The following is a 20487-nucleotide window of genomic DNA, read 5'->3' on the forward strand; positions in this document are numbered from 1 at the left end:
TTCATCCATGTTCGTCAAAATGCCGTTTTGCCCCATGGGTGGGGCAAAACGCACACGAAGGCGTTTTGCCCTACTAGGTCTTACAATTTACTCACTGATACTCTGTTAAGGATTTCTTTTTCATTCGTATACATTTATACATGCTTACTAGCCCACTATAAATTGGATCCTGTACAAATGTTGCAACCCAAACATGTATTGAACACAAAACAAGCTAATGAACGAATATCTAAAATCAGACGTGCCAAGGCAAATATTGTGCTGAAGTCAGTCAGAAAGGTCGTTGTCCTCAGAATCACAATTTTGACAAATGAAATGGCGATCTCCAAGCGTACACTCTTGATGTGCCCATAAATGGCAAATCAGACACTGAATCCATTTTTCCCCGGGCCTACTATTACCGAACGGCTCAACGCAAATCAAGCAAGGCCATTCTTCGTCATCTCTTTTGTTTTTGGGTGGACATTTATCCTTAGGCACCTTCTCCTTTTTCGATCTCTTTGTAACCGGCTCCGGTGATTTAATTTTTTTTTGCAGAGCGTTTTTATAAGGTGATGACGTAAGAACTTCTGAGTTTTCTGCTTTCCTGGATCTTTTTCGTTTTGTGGCAGATTTAACAGGCGAACATAACTCGTCTATAGCTTCCCTTGCCTCTGAATGTTTTGAAGTTGAAGCCATGGTAGTTGATTTAACTACCTCACAATCCGTGTTATTGGTGGTTCCTCCCACTTCAACTATACTTGGGTCGGTAGTGGAGGAATTATCTTGGCAGTTGTCAGCATTTCCGGCATGGGGGTCTGGCTCATCGGTCATTTCGGACGCGATGAAGTCTTCGTCCGAGAATATATCTTTATTGAATGGCCAAAGTCCACAGGCCCTGAAGCCATTGACGGATTTCTCTACCGTGGCACATCTGTTGTAAGCAACAGCAAAAATCTCGGCCATATCGAAAAATTGGACCCTCTTTCCTGGATTTGTTACCATCCAATTGTCCACCGATGAATTATAACTAGATTTTAAAGCTTTAAAAAACGTTTTATCGAGTGGTTGCATTTTGTGGGTGCAGTGAGGTGGTAACGTCAAAAGTTCGATTCCGTTCGAACGGGCATAGTCGATTGCAGCAAGGGTTTTATGGCTATGATGACCATCCAAGATGATTAAATGTTTTTCATCAATTGTGGGTTTTGCAATTGAAACGAAATGTTTTAGCCAAACTAAGAAACTTCCTTCATCGGTCCAGCCGTTTGCTGTGCAGTGGCCAATTGATCCAATGGGTGCATTTCTCATTAGCCCGTCCGCCATTCGTTTTCTTGGAAATATAATCATAGGTGGTATGTATGCTCCCGCCGCATTCGTTGCGCAAATTATCGTGACTGTTTTCCCCCTTTCCCCGCTCGTCATTTTCCCAACTTCCCGTGCACCTTTCGTCGCAATGATGTTGTCAGGCTTTTGGACATTGGTAATTCCGGTTTCGTCCATATTCCAAATACGAGTTGGCACGTAACAGTGTGAGTTTAAAACGCCCCGATAAGCCGTGTAAAACTTTTCCACTTGAGGCTTATTGAATCCCACTGCCCGTGCTATACTGGTAGCTTCCGGCTTTCGAATTGATAATTCTTGATGACGTGATAAGAAACCACGTAGCCAGTCTTTGCCAGCCATTTTAACGTCGTCATTGAACCTATGTTTCATTCCCATCTTTGTGGCAAAGTCATAAGCCAGACAGCGTACGTCCTTCGTAGTCAAGCCAAATAAGGCCTTTTCCATGTCCTTAATCTTCGATACTATTTCAATTTCATATTGAAGATTTATGTCTGGTCTAAACCTCCCCAGTGAAATAGAACCCGGGTTGGATACTTCTTTATTCGTATGTCGACGGAGCGTTCTAGGAGGTATCCCGTAATATATTGCCGTTGTCTTCAACGCCGCGCCGCCTTGCACGGCGTCCATAGCTTTGCGCAAATTTTCTTCAGAGTATGACGCCCTGGATGTTTTCCTTTTATAAGTCCTCACCATGTTTTTGTTCTGCAGGTAAATAATAATTGTATGTTTTGATTAGACTGATCAGTGAACACATTTAGTTGATTCTTGATCAAACTCGCCAGAGTTCCTGTTTGAGATTTCAGTATTTCACACTCATCTCGCGTCTTTGCATGCCATTTAAATAAAGAGTGATTCATTTACAGACCATAACCATTTAAAAAAACACCTTACCGGTACTGTATTGGATATTATTGGAAATTCCTTATCAAATAACATGATTTTGATCTCCTGGGTAATGATACGAATGCGAATCACTTCAAGGGGTAAAACGCCACGAAATATCACCACGAAACGGTAGCTTGCAGTGGCACTGATAGGAATCTCCCAAATCCTGGCAAACGCCACTATTCTGACACGGGTTGGATGCGCAGTTGTCGACCTCTGTAATGGGTTACAATGGTAAAATACTGCTCACTATGCTGGCGTAAAATAGTTTCTGCGTCGTATTTTCGTATTCTGCATTTCACATTTCACATTTCCCGCGAGGGAATGGTTGCTGCTGACTGGCCTTTTCCAATCACTCTCTGGCAGAATAGAGTGCATCGCGATATTATATCGACGTGCTACATGTTAACCCTTTGTAACCGGCCGGCCTACTGACCAAAATTTTACTGCATCCACATAGAAAACGATAAAATGTCATCCATATGACTTAAATCGACGCCCTATATATTGACGTAAACCTGAAGTAGCCGCCTAGCGGTCTGAGATACTCTCACGGCTCAGACGCCAGAGGGAATAGCGTTATGCGAGAAAATGTTCACGATTTCTTGAAAATAAATTACAATTTTGTTCTTCTATATCTCCTGACGTCATACCTAGGCCATCTCTTAGTATATGACCACCTGATTGCCTTCCGCATGAATCTCTACGTTCAAACGAGACATTACATGCTACCATAGCGCTTCATAGCCCAGCGCTAAGATCTTGGAAAGGTAGTGATGATGAGCACAATCACGCGGCCGCCGCCGATGAGTAATCGATTACGTAATCTCGTATTCTCGTTGAAGGCAACGCGCGTCCAGTTGTGCAGAACATAGGAACTGCCTTGGCAATGTTGCCGTTAGTATAGGCCTACATCTCCATGCTATTGAAGTGTTATCAACCCCAGTTGCTTATTATATGTAACTTGCAGCTGCAAGGAATCCGTAAGTATACACATATTGCCTTATTCGACACTGCCCAGTGCCCATATACGCTCGGGAAGTCATTTCACCTGATACATTGCTTTATTTCGCATCAATTTGAACTGTATTCTACACGGCTAATGCTCCATGTATGATCAACAGTAGTCATACAAGCCAACAGTAACTTCGTGTGCCATCTAAAACAGATATATAACTGCCTCTATATGATGTTGTTATCACAGGCTCGGGTACAAAAATAGCCTAACTCGCATGCTTATTTGTACGGTGTTAGGGCTGGTGTCGGCTTTGTTATACAAAACTAAGCTCCATGATATGGATATTGATGGATATGCCAGGATAATGGCTAACTATATGTATAATTTGCTATTGCCTGAAGCAATTGTGCATCTGTTTGAAACCGCAACGAGTCAGGTCATCTTACGCAGCCATGATTTTCACGTAATAAGGTATGCTTCTTTCACGTCAATTTGAAACATCTTCTACGTGCTAATCTTCGATATAAGGACTTACATAGAATAGTATGACCAACAACAAGTCATAGAAGATAACTGTAATCGGTTATATGAAGTCTAGAACGGAAGATACAATGGTTTATATTTCAGGCGGTCACTCACGCGAACATCATTACAAATTCAATTTTGCGGGAAACCTTTTTGCGTGTTCAATCTGCATTTCAAGCAGGATATACATTGCAACATTAGGTTATACATGGTCTGATGTATGCGTATTTATAAGAGCTATACATACCAACCGATTGCAATCGTTTATGACCAATACAGGTCTAGCTATCTTGGATTAAATATCGACTCCTCTGCGTTAAACAGTTGCGGTCTAGTATACTAGACCGCCGGTCGCAAAGGGTTAAATGTTATGTTAGCGCATTCTGAAATGGATTAGGTTCATGGGGCAGGCCTAATGAGTTGGAAGTAGTAAAATATCCTTGTTGTTGGGATAATATGAATTGCTAACTCGAATTTCGAGTGATCCAAGCTTAGCTTGTGCATGGAAGTGAATATATGATTAGGATCGCATATAATCTGTAGTTGCTCTGCATAATATTCGTTGTATTTTTGTCTTTGAGTCTACACTAGAGCGAAAGGTCGATCGCAACCATAGTTGTTCTGTGCCGATATGGTGGGATATATCTAATGGAATAGAAACGGATTGGTCGATTGGTGAATCTTTTCGGAGGTGCGTTGTGGTGACATATCCTTAGGAATAAAAAGTGCGAATGTGTACAAACTGTACAGAAAATACAAAATATATGGTAGCAATGTCAGTGTCGAAGAATCAAATCCTGCTATTTTCGACCCAGCAGCATTGCTCTACGTAAAGGTGTATTCTTTTCTACTCTATAAAAATATATCTCACCGTCACATCTTGGCGGATTGCGGTATCCTGATGGGCATTCATCTCTCAGATGCAAAACTATTGAGAAATACCGTCACCGCTGTAGTCGTTATTTCGTAGCACAATGTTCGAGAGTGTCTTACTTGTATAAGTGGCATGGACACAGATAGACTTTTCACTATTCCAGCAGCAACCCCAGCGAACGCAGGCATTCCTGAGAAACAATTATATTCATTCAGTGCAAGGGTTAGCAGTTACTATATTCAATTGTAGGCCTACCGCAGCTCTCGGTATCATGGGTAATCATTTCATTATGATGAAGCGTAAAGCCAATTTCGCTTTACCTGGCCTTGATCGAGATTGGCCAGTTTTTCTAATCGTACTATAGAATGTAATAAATATAGTGTCATTGCTCTTCATTGGATGTTATTGCAGTCTGTCGGAGGATCATTCATTAGTGCTTCGCATTGCGAATACCAAACCAACGAAATATAAAGCCGGTATTGATTTTGCGCATTGTTAGAGCCCGCAGCCTCTACTGTCCACTCAATTCGGATTTGTAACATACTGAATTCGCAAAAACTCGGAAATTGAAACAAGTTCTGGTCATATCTTATCAGAGTTCCTTCTAATAAGCGTGAAAATGACAGTTATCTACATACAGCAAGCCTGGCTCGTTTCGCGCTATACAATTCTCCTGTGACATTTCCAGGAAAATCAGAAATTAGATTAGAATTAAGATTAGATGATATAACTTTTCGCAAATTTGAATAGAGTTAGTATCAGAGCAAAGAAACCTGTATTCGCTCTAATTAGTATAATTCAAACAAACGAATGAAAACAAATGCCTAACCCATCGACAAAGAATCGACGTCCACACAGCCTCAAACTGTCGCCGTTGCAGCTTTTCGAAACGATTGATCCCCGATGCTGTCGATCTCCACCGTGATGCAACACTGTAAAATAGCCCGAATAAGGTAGATGCCTCGTAAACTTTCCACGCTAATACACAAGAAATCGGTCGTTCTTTCTGGAATAGACGTTATACACCCCTAAAATGCTCATAAGCGTGACACACCAATTACAAGCTGAATTACGATCACTAAATTCCCAGTACCTGTCATCGGAGAAAAACGAGCACTGCACGAGTGCACGTGCGTGTAGTTAATACAATCTCACTGTACATTATAAGGTTCATGCCAGGTGTGCATTATCAAAATGCTGTCTATATTAAAACAATGCGATATATCGAGTCCAACCACTTCTCCTTGTCTAATAGACTAAGTAGAGGGAAACATCGGTAAGCTAATCCAAATCGAATTTGTGAACAGTTTCTATATGCTCTAATTTTAATTCTAATCGAATTTCTGCTTTCTCCTGAAAACGCTACACGAGAACTGTACAGTACGAAAGGAGTCAAGACTGGTGTAGCCTACAGACATTTTCTATTCTCATGACTATGAGAATGATCTCTGGTTTTATATGAACTGATCTTTAATTTAATTGTATATCTATCTAATTTTAGGCTTACCATATGTCCTCTTTTAAGAGGATTTGTCCTCTTTTTTGACTTTTTTATAAGTGTCCTCGGAGGACGCCCTTTTGTCCTCTTTTTTGAGATTTTGTCCTCTTTTTTGAAAATTTAGGCAGATTTAGAGCAAATTGCGAGTGATATGCCGCAAATTAGCACAGAAATGAAGCTCCGGCGGGTATTTCGGAGTGAAAAACGGTGATTTTAGCTCTGAGCGAAAAGATGACCTTTTTTTTTTTTTTTTTTTTTAGTCAACTGATCACGAAGTGGGAAAAATTAACCGGTTTTTGAGAATTTGAAAAAGTGTCCTCTTTTTTGATTTCTAAAATATGGTAAGCCTATCTAATTTGTGATTTAATGCAATTTCTTAGTAATTCGAATTCACTAATTCTAATCCAAGCGTTTTCAACCAAAATCTCAATGTAATTGGAAACCGTTATCAATAAGCACCAAATTTGACTGTGACTGAGATAACTTATCTATATAATAGCGAAAAGTTAGCTAACAGCCTGTAGAGCTCACGGACCCACACGTACGAAATGGTACTTACCATTGCTAGGCGTTGAACTACGATGAACGGCTCGGGGTTGGGCTAAAACGGATAAATGTCAGATGATTATGGCGAATTGCACAGATACGCTTGACTATCGTCGCTATATCAGTACATCTGAATTTCCAATGCTGAGTGGGGATGCGTCACACAATGCGACACAAATAAGAATAAGCCCGGTTCATGTAACGTCAATCGTTGGATCTAAATTTCGGAAGTTAGTATTCAAAACATTATCGATTGATGAATACAGTTGAGACATATACTGTATATACCACTCATGGATTCAAAGTATATAAATTAGTTACTTGAAGGCCGGAAACACGCTGGCCGCGTCTTCGAATCATCCCAGCAACATGAACTGGAATGGAAACACTCGTAATAACTTACAGGCTGGTGTTCTGCACAGGGCATTCTTGGCATTACCTTCGTAGTAAAATGTAGTTATTTATGTATGCAAGAACACAGAAAGAGACAAATAGTGATAAAAGGTAGGATCTAGCTAGGTCGTGGACCCGTAGAGAAATAAATGATATTCGAGAAACTACAACATGAAAATATTAATATTATTGAATATATGCTATATGAATATCAATTATAAATATAATATAAAGTCAGCATTGGCCAGCAGAAACGTCTCGAATGTACAAGACATCTTACAGGTTGCGACAAGTAGACATTGATCTGATGTACGCGATCCATAATTGCTGGATATCAGCTACGAGTCCACATCCCTCATTTATTTTGTCATGTTTCATCCTTTCATAACATGTACCGCTAATCCACGATTACCAAGATTGGATAAGTACTATACGCATTGCAGTGATCGTATTTAATTGTTGTTTTTCTTGCGGAAAGGCTGTTTCCTGTCGAAGGGCCAAACATACATTAATAGTATAATTATTGATATAGTTACAATGAAAATATGCGGACATATAAGTGAGGTTTGTTATAATTGATGGGAACAAAAACATTACTACTATGAGGTGACGTGCAGATAATGTGTCCCGCAACGCAACCAACAAAATTTCAGATAGAACAGTATGCAGATTTAAAAATTGGCGCGATACCGTATCGCTAGCCTGGCTAATAAGTTCTGATGCTCCCATTGCAAAGTCTGCAAGTAGATGTCTGCTCAATGCTCATTCTCGTCACTTATCAAATAGCACAAATTGAGCGGTTGCATCGAAGCCAACTCACCTGAGAACACATAGAAACCTGGATGTAGATCCTATTTTACAAGGATCTCGCTTTGATTTGCTCACATTGCATCTGTCCAGCCATTTTGCGTAACTGTGTGCAGTGAACGACGCCAGAATACATAGGTTGATATACATCCGCATGGTGTTCACCTCATGCAACGGACGTGACAGGTAATGCCTGTCCGAAGATAATATATTGGTGAATTCTGTTAAAAGGCAAATAATTGAATAATATTGCTGTAACCGTATATTTAGATGCTTGTTTGCTGTAGTACAGGGGTTCCCAGCCTGGGGGTCATGGCTCGCTGGGGCATTTTTCACGGGGCATGGAAATATTTGAAAAAGTTTATCATCTCGGCGGCTACTCCTACAAATCAAAGGAAATAAAATTTAATAAAATTATTAGTCCAGCAATAAGCTATGCTTCTTGATCTTGACTTAACTTTTTCCCTTTACCACCTCACCAGCATTGCCAGAGCAATAACTATAGCTCAGCCATCACATTAACTACATATGCAATAGCTAATTAATGTAGGCCTACTGCCATGATTAGTGTGTGTTATATCGGGGCCTATACGATAACTGAAGTTGGTTGTAATTATATTATTGTATCATTCAAAGTATATCCAGTTCTTCCATTAAAATACCGTTTCCTAATCTTTTCAAAAAGTTGCACAAAATAGGTGGTAACACCAAATTTTCAAAATTTTCATGGAGGGGCACGGTGTAAAAAAGGTTGGGAGCCCCTGTTGTAGTAGAACTAAACATCCTGAACTGTTATTTAACTTACAGGTCGAAATCTGCACCTTTGTAATTGATCAGCAAGACAACATTATGTAGGCTACTTTGTCTGACACGCGAAATGCATCGGCCTCACTCTACTCGGCCATTTGTCTATATATTGGTACGTCCCACCTGGCCATGCTATTATTATTGATTTTGACACGCTCCCAGATACGCCAAGTCAGACTGACTCTCATTCTACAAACTAATAAGGCGAACGCGTGGAGTTAAACCCTCTAATACATGACGACGTTTTATTATCTCTTGCATAGACGTTTCAACAAGCAAACTGAGATAATTACTAAAGAACTCATTCATCAAAGCCATAAATGCCCAGGGGTGACAATAGATCTTCAATATGTAATCCCATGTTTGTCATTTCTCTCCTTGTGATCTATGAATGCATGGTTATTTGGCAATTATGTATCATTCTACGGGTTGAACGATGTAGTACAGGGTCGTAGAAACCCTGGCACGCGGGCCGCATAGTCAATCCTAACTCGAATGTAATTACTATGTTTAATTGCTTATACGTGAGATAAGATATAGAATTCTTTGCGCGTAATTTCACTGCAAGAGAAGGATGTAGTAGTAGAGTAAAGGGTTACCATATTTCGGAATCGGGAAAGGAGGGCACTTTCCGACTCGAGTCCCGAAATAATTTCTCTTTCACATTCTCCGTGGGTTGACAAAAATAAAAAGGGTCAACTTTCTGGCTCAAGTCTCGAAATACAGTTCTTCTCTCACATTCTCCGTTGGTTGACTGAAAACAAAAAGTCGTCACTTACGTTCGAACCAGGAATTTCTTGTTTAGCGTCATAGGTCATATATGCCCATTTCCACTCGAATCGCTATCCATCCACTTAGCTCAAAAAGCTGTAAAGGAGGACGAATTGCCAAAAAAGAGGACATTTAGGCTCCCACGGAGGACATTTTCAAAAATCTGAAAATGGAGGACAAATCCTCCTAAAGGAGGACGTATGGTAACCCTCAAGTAGGCTAGTAGTAGCATCAGCAATATTACAACTAACTGCCAGAGATGGTGCGAACGTTCGGTTCACTAACGCATTCTTACGATTATATTTTTTAGTCATTTCTACATGTTTGGTTGAATTCTCGACTGTCAGTACCGTTATCGTTGCTATAGCTGCTGTGAGTGAACTGCTCACGAATCAGTTTTTGAAATTACCGAAATTGATAAAAAGAATAGGTCATTTTCTAATGTAAAAAAAATGAGTTGGTGTATGTCGAGTTGTTCACATGCACAAATGTTCGTGAGGGAGTTCGTATGCAAGGTATCGAAACGACTTGGAGTAGTCCTTGCAATCAGATGCCCACCTGGGCAGGTCAGTGGTTCCTAACCTTTTTCGACTTATCGCCCCCTTATCAAGCTTCACACAAATTTTCGTATCCCATATTTACGGACCCGAAAAAGAGGACATATAAACTGGAGATTTATTCACCTAACTCTGATCGCTGGTGAATTGACTAAAACAAGTTAATTTTTCCGGTACGATGCTCGGAAAACCGGTTTCACCGCGACTACTTTCTGTTGCGTTGACCTTTTTTAGTCAACTTTCGAGTCATATGCAGAATAAGCCGTATTCACGTGCATTTTAGGACGTGTGAATTAAATATTATCTCACTCGTCGTTCTAACATTTTCGCTCCTTATCGCCCCCCAATCGCCACTTTTGGTATTTTCGATCCCTTTTTTCTCAAAATCGCCCACGTTGGGAACCAATGGCCTAGGCGATGTAAAGAGGAGGCATGCGCTTTGCACATTGCACACTGAATGAAAACTAACGGGTATGCTCACCAACAGTCGAATTGTCGTCATTCTGATTACATGCCACTTTTTACATTCTCATTATATCGTCCAGCTAGGCCCATACGGGTGTCTGACCTCAAAGACTACTCCAAGCCCCTCGACGCCTTCTTATCTGTTTTTCGTATCTAAATCCTGGGGTGATTTTGGAAGGAAAAAATTATTTACAATAAACTTAACTGAACACGATCTGACTGATATAGCTCAGTCCGGTTATGCTTGATCGGTAGGTCGTGGGTTCGATCCCCGGCCGGGTCGGATCAGAGACCTGATTAGTAACACCGGTTACCATGTCTTCCCCGCTTGGCGCTCATGCATTACTGGGATAGCAAGTAGGGGTGGTGCAAGACTTAGAAAGCCGTACAAGGCTATATATTCGTTGAGTGATATTTTTCATCTGAACAAGTCACACACAATGTACAATGCGATAAGACACAATGCGATGTAATGAACAGATAGGAGGATGTCGAACGACACGCAGTCGCGATCCTTTTAATCTAACATCCACCTCGGCCTAGAGTGCCCGATGTCACAGTCCTTTTTCGATGTTGATCTTTTTGAAGCCGCGGCCCTTTCTACTAGTTCTTTCCATTCCTTGTGAGTGCTATATCTGCACCTTCCTTGTCCAGCGGCATATCCAGATCGTGTACTCATGGTATGCATATGCTCAGATCGTGTGCATGTGTACCATGAGTCGGTGTATGTGCCGGGACAAAAATAAATCACGTCCTTTCCTTTCAGCCAGACTGTTCAGAGTCAAGTGTACCTGTTTGATGCACTGTTTGATGCTGGTGTGATCAGACTAGATGACCTTCACGGTCTTATCGATCATTCCTATCTAATACCGAATACTGTGCATGCATATTTTCTGTAACACCATCACTGCCGTTAGTTATGTATTTTGGTCGGATGAAAATAAAGACTCACTCTCTCTCTCTTTCCTAAATAGCTGCGATAGATCATATACGTTTACCTGGCCATTTAGAAGTTCCCTAAAGCACATTGCCATCTGGTGGCGAAAGGGATAGGTTTCCATGGCGAACAAAATGATGCTTATCTAACATCATCGAATAAATACGCAGTTGGATTGAGTACTTTCATTCATGGCGCAGTAAACACGACGATAAGTGTCAGGTATCGAGGCATTTTTCATAAAGGCAGGGTCTTATAGACCAGAAAAATCACAAAACACCATGACTGAAGTCATGAGAAATGGACCCGGCGCTGTTCTTTTACCTCCGTTGAACCTGAAATCGAAGAAAAGCAATCGAACTCGGAGCGGTAGCGCTAACAGTCAACAGGTCCGTGTCCTTTCCAGATCTTCAAAACTTTTTTACCAATATTTTTATGAAATGCAGGGTGTTTCCGCCGCTTTGAGAATATTGGACCCAGTGAGGAAGAAGCTAGCGACTGTTGAGACTCAAAGGATCGTTGCGTGTCTTGATGAAACCATACGGCGACATGAATTGCTCGCGATTTTACCGACCATCCTCATGCAACTACCGAGATTTAGTGTATCCCTTGGAGCGGAGCTTTGTGAAGCTATACAAATACACAAGTAAGGAATATGACAGCAGATTATTGTATGACAGGGGTTGTTATCCTAACCCTGTTTTAAGAGCTTCCTCGAGGTACAGAAATACAACATACAATTGAATAGTATATTCATATTGAAACACACCCGAATATTTTCAGCTGACACTCGTCAGGGCTCAAGGGTAATCATGAGCAACTAGTAGAGAATTGGAAAGAACATTCTAGAACAGGGGTTCTCAACCTGGGGGGCGCGAAGAAGCGGTCACCTGAAAAAATTTTTCGCGCTTGGCGCGATTTACCTCCAATACACGCGTGTTTCTCTCTATATAGACCCAATTTCATCTTTTTTTATTCTCTCATCAACATTCATAATCGACCATACCACCAAACAATCTGTTTGGGTTGCTAGCATCCCAGTTGGATTTTGTGATATGACTATAAGGGGGGCGCGAAATTTTTCATTATCAAAAAGGGGGGTGTGTCTAAAAAAAGGTTGAGAACCACTGTTCTAGAACAATTATTTGTGTTCGTATTGTTGGTCTGGCTATTTATTCCTGTGTGAGCACTGAAAATAAAGAAAAATGTGGACAAATAAGTCAAAAAACCCGGGTTAAGAATCCCTGATGTAGATGCTGTAGGCGGTACCGTAAGGCAAACTAATGTTCCAGTTTAGGTTGACTATACATATATATTTCTGTACAACGGTTTTGAACTGTTGACTTTTGAAGACCTTTGATTAATGAGAAATAGAGATATGAAAGGCACTGGGGCAGAAGGACATGTTCTATAACCAGGGAAGACATATACGTCAGAATATTGTTTGAGTCGCTGGCAGTTTTTGTCCTCGGACTAGGATATTTTGACATTTTCTGTTTTGGCTACGTCATGTCGTCATAGTGGACTGATCATTATTGAAAAAATAATATCCCCAATGATCCAACCTGTCAAGTACTTCATTAATCCGCTCAGGGCTTTAATTGGAGAAGTACTAGTCAGCCCTCAAGATTACTGGACCACAAGCTTACTATCTTTTCATTATACCGCGATCTTCTGGTGTATTGATTTGATGAATATTTTAATAAAATGAACGCAATTGGAAAATAAAATATAATTACAATGTATGCCGATACAGTTCAGCAGCATATATAATGTACACAGAATTGGAAAAGTATAAAATTTTAAACTTTCACAAATTAGATTAAAATTACAATTATAGCTACACAGTTTTTTCCAATAAGATTTTTTCCAATAAGACTGGAATTAGAATTGTAGCTACCGGTACATAGTGTTTTTTTTTAAATTAGACTAGAATTAGGATTAGAATTCTACAAAGTTTTTTCCAAACTAGATTTGAAATTAGAATTACTTAATTCGCGAAAACTAGTAAATTGAATTAAGTTCAGTTCATATCAGATCCGAGGTAATCCTCATAAGTATGAGAATGGCAAATGTCTGTACTGCAAGCTTCGCACTTCACATCTCTCCTCTAGAATTAGAATACTAGATTTTATTTTACCGTTCATGCATTTTGGTCAAATAATTCGTTCTCGGATGATTCTTTATACTCCATGGCGAAATGATTCCCATTGCGCGATGACAGGTGTAAGTGATCCCTACTTTCACCAATTTCCGTGTCACGTTAATCAAGGCAATGCTGAACTATTGTCCATGCTACTTACTTGGTGTGTATTATCTAATGATGAATAGAATATCGCAAACACTGGCAAAACATCATTACTGATTTCATACTTCCTTCCAGAGAAAACTGTTCCGTGTATGATGAAGTGGTGAAGCATTCAAAAGACAGCTTCAAGCTCGAAAATCTCAGACAGGAACTCACGAGGTCTTGCAAAAATGTGATGAGGCAATTTGCGCTGAACCCAGCCATCGCAACTGCGCTGCGAAATGAACTCATCCACGAAACGAGCAAGCAATACATCTCGGAGAACGATGCAAAAATCATCGACGGACTCAAAGGTGCCGGTTATCTTCCATCACTTCACATCGAAAGCGGAACTTACGAGCAGATCCAAGTGTATAATGTATTCGTGTTGAAAAACCTAAATATTTTAGATCGACCCTCATCAGGGGCAATGGTCAGTAACTAGAAGAAAATTGTAAAGAACATTGTATATCCAAACTCCAATTCTGTAGGGGCCTACTAGTTGCTGAAGATTAGTCCTGACAAGTGTCATCTGAAGGTATTTGGGTTCATTTCAATATGAATATACTATTCAATTGTATAATGCAGTTCTGTATTTCCAAGAGTCTCTATTTCACCTATTTGATAGCCAAACTTGGTTCTTGTGCCAGTAGCTGATCAATGCGGCGTAAATTTTCCATCCTTACCCTTGGTACATATCTTATGTCGTCACTCCTTTTATTGTGATGACTCCCGAAGACTAATATTTTCTGCCCTAGCCTGTGATAATAACAAATATATTGAAATGAATTGAATAGTATATTATTGAAATGAACCCGAATATTTTTGGCTGACACTCGTCAGAGGAAAAACCTGGGGAAACGAAATTTTTTTTGCAGATTTATTAGAATTGAATAGTATATTCATATTGAAATGAACCCGAATATTTTCGGCTGACACTCGTCAGGGGTAATCGTCAGCAACTAGTTGAGAATTGGAAAGAACATTGTACATCAACAATCGTATCACAGAATATGACGTCACCAGCATGAAATTTCGTGAATGAGAGAGCGTTCAATGTACTATTTTTAGGTGGTACACGAACTCCTTTTATTAGAACACGTGCTTCACACTCGGTGGAAGGCTCACCCTTGACTAATACCCTGAAGCTTGATTCAAAACAGACAAAGGCCATAAATTCTGCCATTGGCAAATATTTGTTGGATAATCCTGTATGCGTGAAAAATTATTGGGACGACAGATTTTGAGTTGTCGGGAGAGGCCGTTCACACTTTTATTTGGGTGCCTTGGAGTCGACTTTTATCAAAATACGCCAACCTAGCCTGTGCCTACAGAAGGAGTTTGTGGACCATCTAAAAATAGTACATGCTTAAGCATTATTTGCATCTTACTGACATGCAGCAGAGGTGACATAGGCGTACCCAGAAGGGGAGAAAGAGGCAATGCCCCCGAATTTTGCGAAAACTTTCGTAAATTGACATTAAGTAGAGTAATTTTGAGATGAGCGATGTATTCAACTTGAAAAGTTTCTTCGTGCGGTATATACTGTCAGCAGGCTTATTATCCTCGCCGAGCAATAAAAAACGACAAGAAGGCCTAAATAGCAATAAGCATAGTGTACCGGATTTCATATAACTGTATTCGCGTGTGCAGCCTGCCGTTGTGAGTATTAGGCACCAGAATTTCAGCGCCAAAAAGGCACACCGAGAAAGAGATAGTTTCAGCTTAACCAACACGAAGTGCGACGATAGCGACGATACAAGAAAGATCGACGGCGATAGATGGGGGGATAGCGTAGTGGTGACGATAACCGCCTACATTGGCTTAAGCGCTCTCTCCGCCCCGATTAGTCGAAATTTCATGCTGGTGACGTCATATTTTGTGATACGATTTTTGATATACAATGTTCTTCCCAATTCTCCGTTAATTGCTGACGATTACCCCTGACGAGTGTCAGCCGAAAACATTCGAGTTCATTTCAATATGTATATACTATTCAATTGTATATTGAAGTTCTGTATATGTAGGACTATTTTACCTATATCATTATTCTACAAATAACTGTCCGACCTTTTAAGTTGAATGGGGTAAAGACATATTTTATTTTTGGTAACAGAAATGCGGGCGATCATGCTTGAATTATTACTCACCACACCGGCTGAAGAGTCCGACAGGGCCGCATATCTAGAGCAAGTGTCGAGTCGCGAAAAAAAGAATTTGGCCAACATCGACGAGTTGCAGGCCCAATTAGATAAAGCGCTGGAGGTGGGTGTGTCCCTGTGTCCTCATTAATGAATTAGACGATCAAACATTGATACGTTAGGACAAAGAACAAGAAACCAGCAAGAAAACGGAGATTATTCGGAGATTGAAAAACGACTTGTTCCAAATTGAGCAGTTTTCCGAGGAACATATTCGACGGACCAAGACAGAAGCGGACAAGCAGCAGGTGACAATTTTTGACAGTATTTATTTGCTGGCATATCTAGTGAAAACGCTCGCTAATTATCTCTTCAGTCTATTCACACTCACACTATTTGTTTATTATTCTATCACTAAAAGGAAATTCGTTCACACATTATTGAATTGATCTTAGATCTTAGCTAACTGAAGCTAGTGTTTGATACATTTCCGAACCATTTGATTATGGCATGGTTGTAATGATTCTAGTGATGACTCGACTCGAGTCACAATTTTTTGTTGACTCAACTTGACTCGAGTCGTTTTCTTAAAAATGGAAAATGACTCAACCTGACTCGAGTCAGTTTGTGTATTGACTCAACTTGTACTCGAGTAATTGCGCATGACTCGATACATTCACATATCAGGACCGATCATTGAAAAATAGGCCCCGAAACTGTCTTTTATTTGTTTCAATAAACTTGTTTGGGGTGAGAAAAATGAGTATTATGAATCTGAGCCTTTCGATATCACCCAATAGTTTCACGGAATTGAGTTGAACCTGACTTGAACTCAATACTGAACAGTAGACACTATGACTTGGACTCGCACTCGAGTCTTCACATTATGACCTAGACTCGACCTCTTGCTACCTGACTTGGACACGCACTGGACTCGCTGGTAAATTGAAAATGACTCGACTTGGCTTGAGTGAACACTATATAAGTAAAATTGACTTGCGACTTGGTTACAACCCTGGGTTTTGACCCGTCAATATATTTTTGTGAAGATTGGATAATATTTAACACAGTAACATCTAACCGTGGAATCAAGGCCGTGAACAATTCGCAAGTTTCAAAAATATTGTTGTTGTTATAAAAGTTTAGGTTCTGCGGTACAAACCGTAGTGATAAGTGCTGCAGATTTTGCTATAATAAATGCATGCATTGTCAAAATAGGGTCAATATCTCTGACTTTTCAGGTGACTCTACCGTAGGGTTACCATATGCGTCCAGCCGTCCAATAAATGTCATCTGAGGACACCCAAATGTCCTCCTGTATAGCTTTTAAAGTCAGGCAATCTTATAGATAGAACTAAAACGTGCCATAACAGACATGAAATCTGGATTTAGACGGCAATGTTGACTAAAAAAGGTCAACTCCACCCCATTATACGTGAAAACAGGTCTTCTGGGAGCCTAGTATGACCTGTTTTTTGTAAGTCAAGCCATCAATGTTGGCAGTCGGATTTCCAAATTCCACGTAGCCATGAATGATATTTCATCTTTAGTGACTAGTAAAAATTGTCCTCCTTTTCGTGTCTCAAAATATGGTAACCCTACTCTACCGAGTGTTATTGGCGCACCAACGGAAGTATCCACTATAAAAATAGTTAAAAGTCACATCTCGTTGAAATGACCTTGCACTCACTTTAAGATTGATTGTCTGTTTTCCAGACGTCAGACTCCAGAAACAGCGAAGCCAAGCAGTCGAAATTAAAATCGGAAGTGACACAAGTCGAAGACGAAATGACGAGGATGCTGCAAGAGAACCGCGAAGTGGAACAGACTCTACGCAAGGTGAGAGATTACTCGCTTCTCTCTTAGGCACACCCGATTGTCAAACTGTGTGTATGCGCAGAAAAAATATAAAATCGAAACGGAGGTCGAAAACTGGATTCAAAAGTACGACACCGATATGGACGACAAGCAGACCGAGTATGAGAAAATCGACAAGGTCTATACGGAAGAGAAGAAACAGCTCAGGTATTTGATCGCAGTGGAATTACCCTTATATAAGATGCACTTTGTCCCTGTCAGCTTCTCCTTATGATTGTGAAACTAAGATTTTGGTATGATCTCTTGGGCTAGGCACAATGACTCTGATCTTAATCGAGTAGTAATTCTAATGCTTGGATGAGTAGTGAAAGCCGATTTTTTCAAGTACTGAGATTATAGCCTCTTTGTCATTAAGATTAATAAAATAAAATTATAGTTTCGAAATTGTTTTCCACTGTGGAAAGTTGTCAACCTCGATTGGTCGTTTCGTAGCTTACGAAACGTGTAGTTCAAAGCTACGTACGTTAGTGGAAATGACATATCTCTGAAGTCATGTTCAACTCACAGCATTGTCACAACGTGCGATGAAATCGATATGGTAGAAAAAATAACAGATCAATGTGACGTACAACTTGAAACATAGTCTTTGAACGTCTTGAAGCTTCCACATTATTTATAGTACTGTTGTGACATCATGATGAGTAATAGGCTACTCGAATACTTGGGTCAATTCAAAGCTTAATACTCGATTCAGAATCGAATCGATTCAGGTAGTGGTAGTTTTTTCAAGATATTATGCTCAGCGGCCCTGCACTGGGTTGCCCCTTTCATGCTCCTGACCGAGATCTTAACTTTATCTGTATCGTCTGGTACGGCTCAATGAAGTAATTATTTTTGAATCCATTACACTTTTTCCCTCTTTTTTAGTTAAAATATGCATGAGCACTTTTACCCGTGGCCTAGACTCGATCACATGGTTAGGTAAGAGAATGTTTTTGGTCCAAAAATTTGCATCATCTCAGGGTAGTTGTTTTCATGGTGTCTTACTGTCTGTTGTCTATTTTTAGACGTTTTATCCTGTGTGTAGTTGTTGGGGTTGCCATCAGACTTACCGAATAGTTTTTGTAGTGTATTTGGTAGGGTTGTAACCAAGTCACAAGGTCCCGAGTCACAAGTCAATTTCACTTTTATAGTTTTGACTCGAATCAAGACGACTCACCAAAAAATCGACACGCGAGTTATTACGATTACCAGTGAACTCGGCCCTCGATGAACCCTGGTGCCATCCGACTTATCTAATACTTTTTGTAGTTTATTACGCCTTTGCTGTTAATCTACTGTTTTGTTAATCGTTTATTTTTGGTTATATTTTCCTTACATTAGTGCTGGGCTTTGGTATTGGTGTTGTGTTTGCATAAATACACTACATTTTCAATAGACATGACATTCACTACTCAGCTGTTCTGTAGCCGAATTTCCATTGTTTCCATTTGGATCACTTCAGACAAAGGCTGAGCAACAGTTTCTTCCTTTGTTATGTTCCAAACCTTTGATGTGTGGGTCCACCAACTGAGCTCACAGCAATTCTCAATAATAGTCAACCGCTGTCACATATTTTGATTTGTGATGTATTTCAGTGAGTTGGAAGAGAAATTCAAAGTGCTTGAAGAAGAATACAGCAAGATAATGGAAGAACGACGTATCGCCAAAGAAAAGAGAGAACAGGAAGAGAGAGAATTGAAGGCAAACATAAAGGTGTGCACTCGTCAATTTATGAATTAACCTATTTCATAATGTCTATAGTCATTTAGGTTATGTGGTATTTATAATAATTACCTAGCTTATATTATTACTTGAAGATCTTCTTGGAGGTAGAAAATTTTAATATACAATTGAATAGGGTATTCATATTAAAATGAACCCGGATATCTTCGACTGACCAACCAAGTCTCTGCCAACAGAACGAGTTTGTGTACCAACTATAAATAGTAAATTGATCTTAAGCGATCTCGCGCTCCGTTTATTGAAATTTTCATGCCGGTGACGTCATATTTTGTGATACGATTCTCAATATACAACGCTCTTTCCAATTCTCTACTAGTTGCTTACGAATAATCCTGACGAGTGTCAGCCGAATATATTCGTGTTCATTTCAATATGAATATACTATTCAATTGTATATTGAAGTTTTGTACCTCTAAGAAGCTCTTCAACAATGACTGTGTTTGAGTCAAGAGACTGAATGCATTCCTTACATGCAATGCAATATCATAAATGTAGTTCCTTGTGAAGTACCGTCTATCCACCAGGGTGGTCAGTAGCAAAGTAGCCTGCTTCTTCTTTTACCTCTAGTAGATTTTGCCTACTTCCACTACTTCTACAAGTGGTTATGTTTTAGACTACTTCTACTTGACACTTTTCCAGGCAATAACCGGCTTTGAATATATATTTTTCTACTTACTTGGAAATCGCTACTCCCACTCATGTAGAAATTTATGTTACTACTACTTCTACTTGAGTGCCAGCAATGGAACTTCGACCACATCTGCTATCTATGTATGTTAAACAACTTGCCTTCTAATTACAGGCCGCTGTCACGATCCAAGCGTACTTCCGAGCATACAAAGTACGAAAAGCTCTCAAAAACAAGTCAAAGAAAAAGAAAGGAAAAAGCAGTAAAAAGAAAAAGTGATTCTGATCACATTGGATGATTGCGTTTTCTGTCACACCTTTTGTATATTGTAATATAAATCTTTATTGGAGGATGACTCCGCGAACCACTACATTCGTATTTGTTTGTTGAACACCGTGGTGTTTCGATTCATGTTCAAACGATAGCCCAGGGACATGTCATAGCCTGGCTGTATGGAGTCAGCATGGCTTTGCTAATTCAGG

The 20487-nt window shown here is 39.9% G+C and overlaps 3 protein-coding genes across 3 annotated transcripts in view; 2 read left to right on the forward strand and 1 right to left on the reverse strand.

Moving 5' to 3' along the window:
• The window catches only part of LOC145449952 (uncharacterized), a 34596-nt gene extending 26448 nt beyond the window's left edge, over positions 1 to 8148 (reverse strand). Inside the window, exons 1-8 of the mRNA XM_080328393.1 lie at positions 7823 to 8148; positions 6931 to 6983; positions 6623 to 6664; positions 5395 to 5497; positions 4685 to 4755; positions 4563 to 4619; positions 2329 to 2424; positions 402 to 1952 (exon numbers count right to left, since the gene is read on the reverse strand). Of these exons, the coding sequence (XP_080184519.1) occupies positions 402 to 1952; positions 2329 to 2424; positions 4563 to 4619; positions 4685 to 4755; positions 5395 to 5497; positions 6623 to 6664; positions 6931 to 6983; positions 7823 to 7965 (2116 nt within the window). The 5' untranslated portion in view covers positions 7966 to 8148. The remainder of the gene's footprint in view (positions 1 to 401; positions 1953 to 2328; positions 2425 to 4562; positions 4620 to 4684; positions 4756 to 5394; positions 5498 to 6622; positions 6665 to 6930; positions 6984 to 7822) is intronic.
• LOC145449861 (sedoheptulokinase-like) overlaps positions 1 to 20487 on the forward strand; it is a 105296-nt gene that overhangs the window by 49538 nt on the left and 35271 nt on the right. The gene's annotated exons all lie outside the window — the stretch shown is intronic.
• On the forward strand, positions 11487 to 20369 carry LOC145449864 (dynein regulatory complex subunit 10-like). Its single transcript, XM_080328308.1, has 9 exons — positions 11487 to 11735; positions 11793 to 11992; positions 13730 to 13947; positions 15750 to 15898; positions 15957 to 16082; positions 17491 to 17613; positions 17675 to 17799; positions 19230 to 19347; positions 20180 to 20369. Exons 1-9 carry the CDS (start codon positions 11628 to 11630, stop codon positions 20282 to 20284), a joined length of 1272 nt encoding a protein of 423 aa, XP_080184434.1. The 5' UTR covers positions 11487 to 11627; the 3' UTR covers positions 20285 to 20369.

This window comes from Botryllus schlosseri, chromosome 11, assembly GCF_051294905.1.
Source record: "Botryllus schlosseri isolate E-star chromosome 11, Bs_hap1, whole genome shotgun sequence".
Classification (NCBI taxonomy): Eukaryota; Metazoa; Chordata; class Ascidiacea; order Stolidobranchia; family Styelidae; genus Botryllus; species Botryllus schlosseri.

What these genes read in the sequence shown, in the direction of transcription:
- LOC145449864 (XM_080328308.1), top strand. Translation starts at nt 11,628, where the DNA reads ATGACTGAAGTCATGAGAAATGGACCCGGCGCTGTTCTTTTACCTCCG. An exon ending in AATTAGATAAAGCGCTGGAG is followed by an intron (nt 15,899 to 15,956) that starts GTGGGTGTGTCC and finishes TTGATACGTTAG; the next exon opens with GACAAAGAACAAGAAACCAG. An exon ending in CAGAAGCGGACAAGCAGCAG is followed by an intron (nt 16,083 to 17,490) that starts GTGACAATTTTT and finishes TCTGTTTTCCAG; the next exon opens with ACGTCAGACTCCAGAAACAG.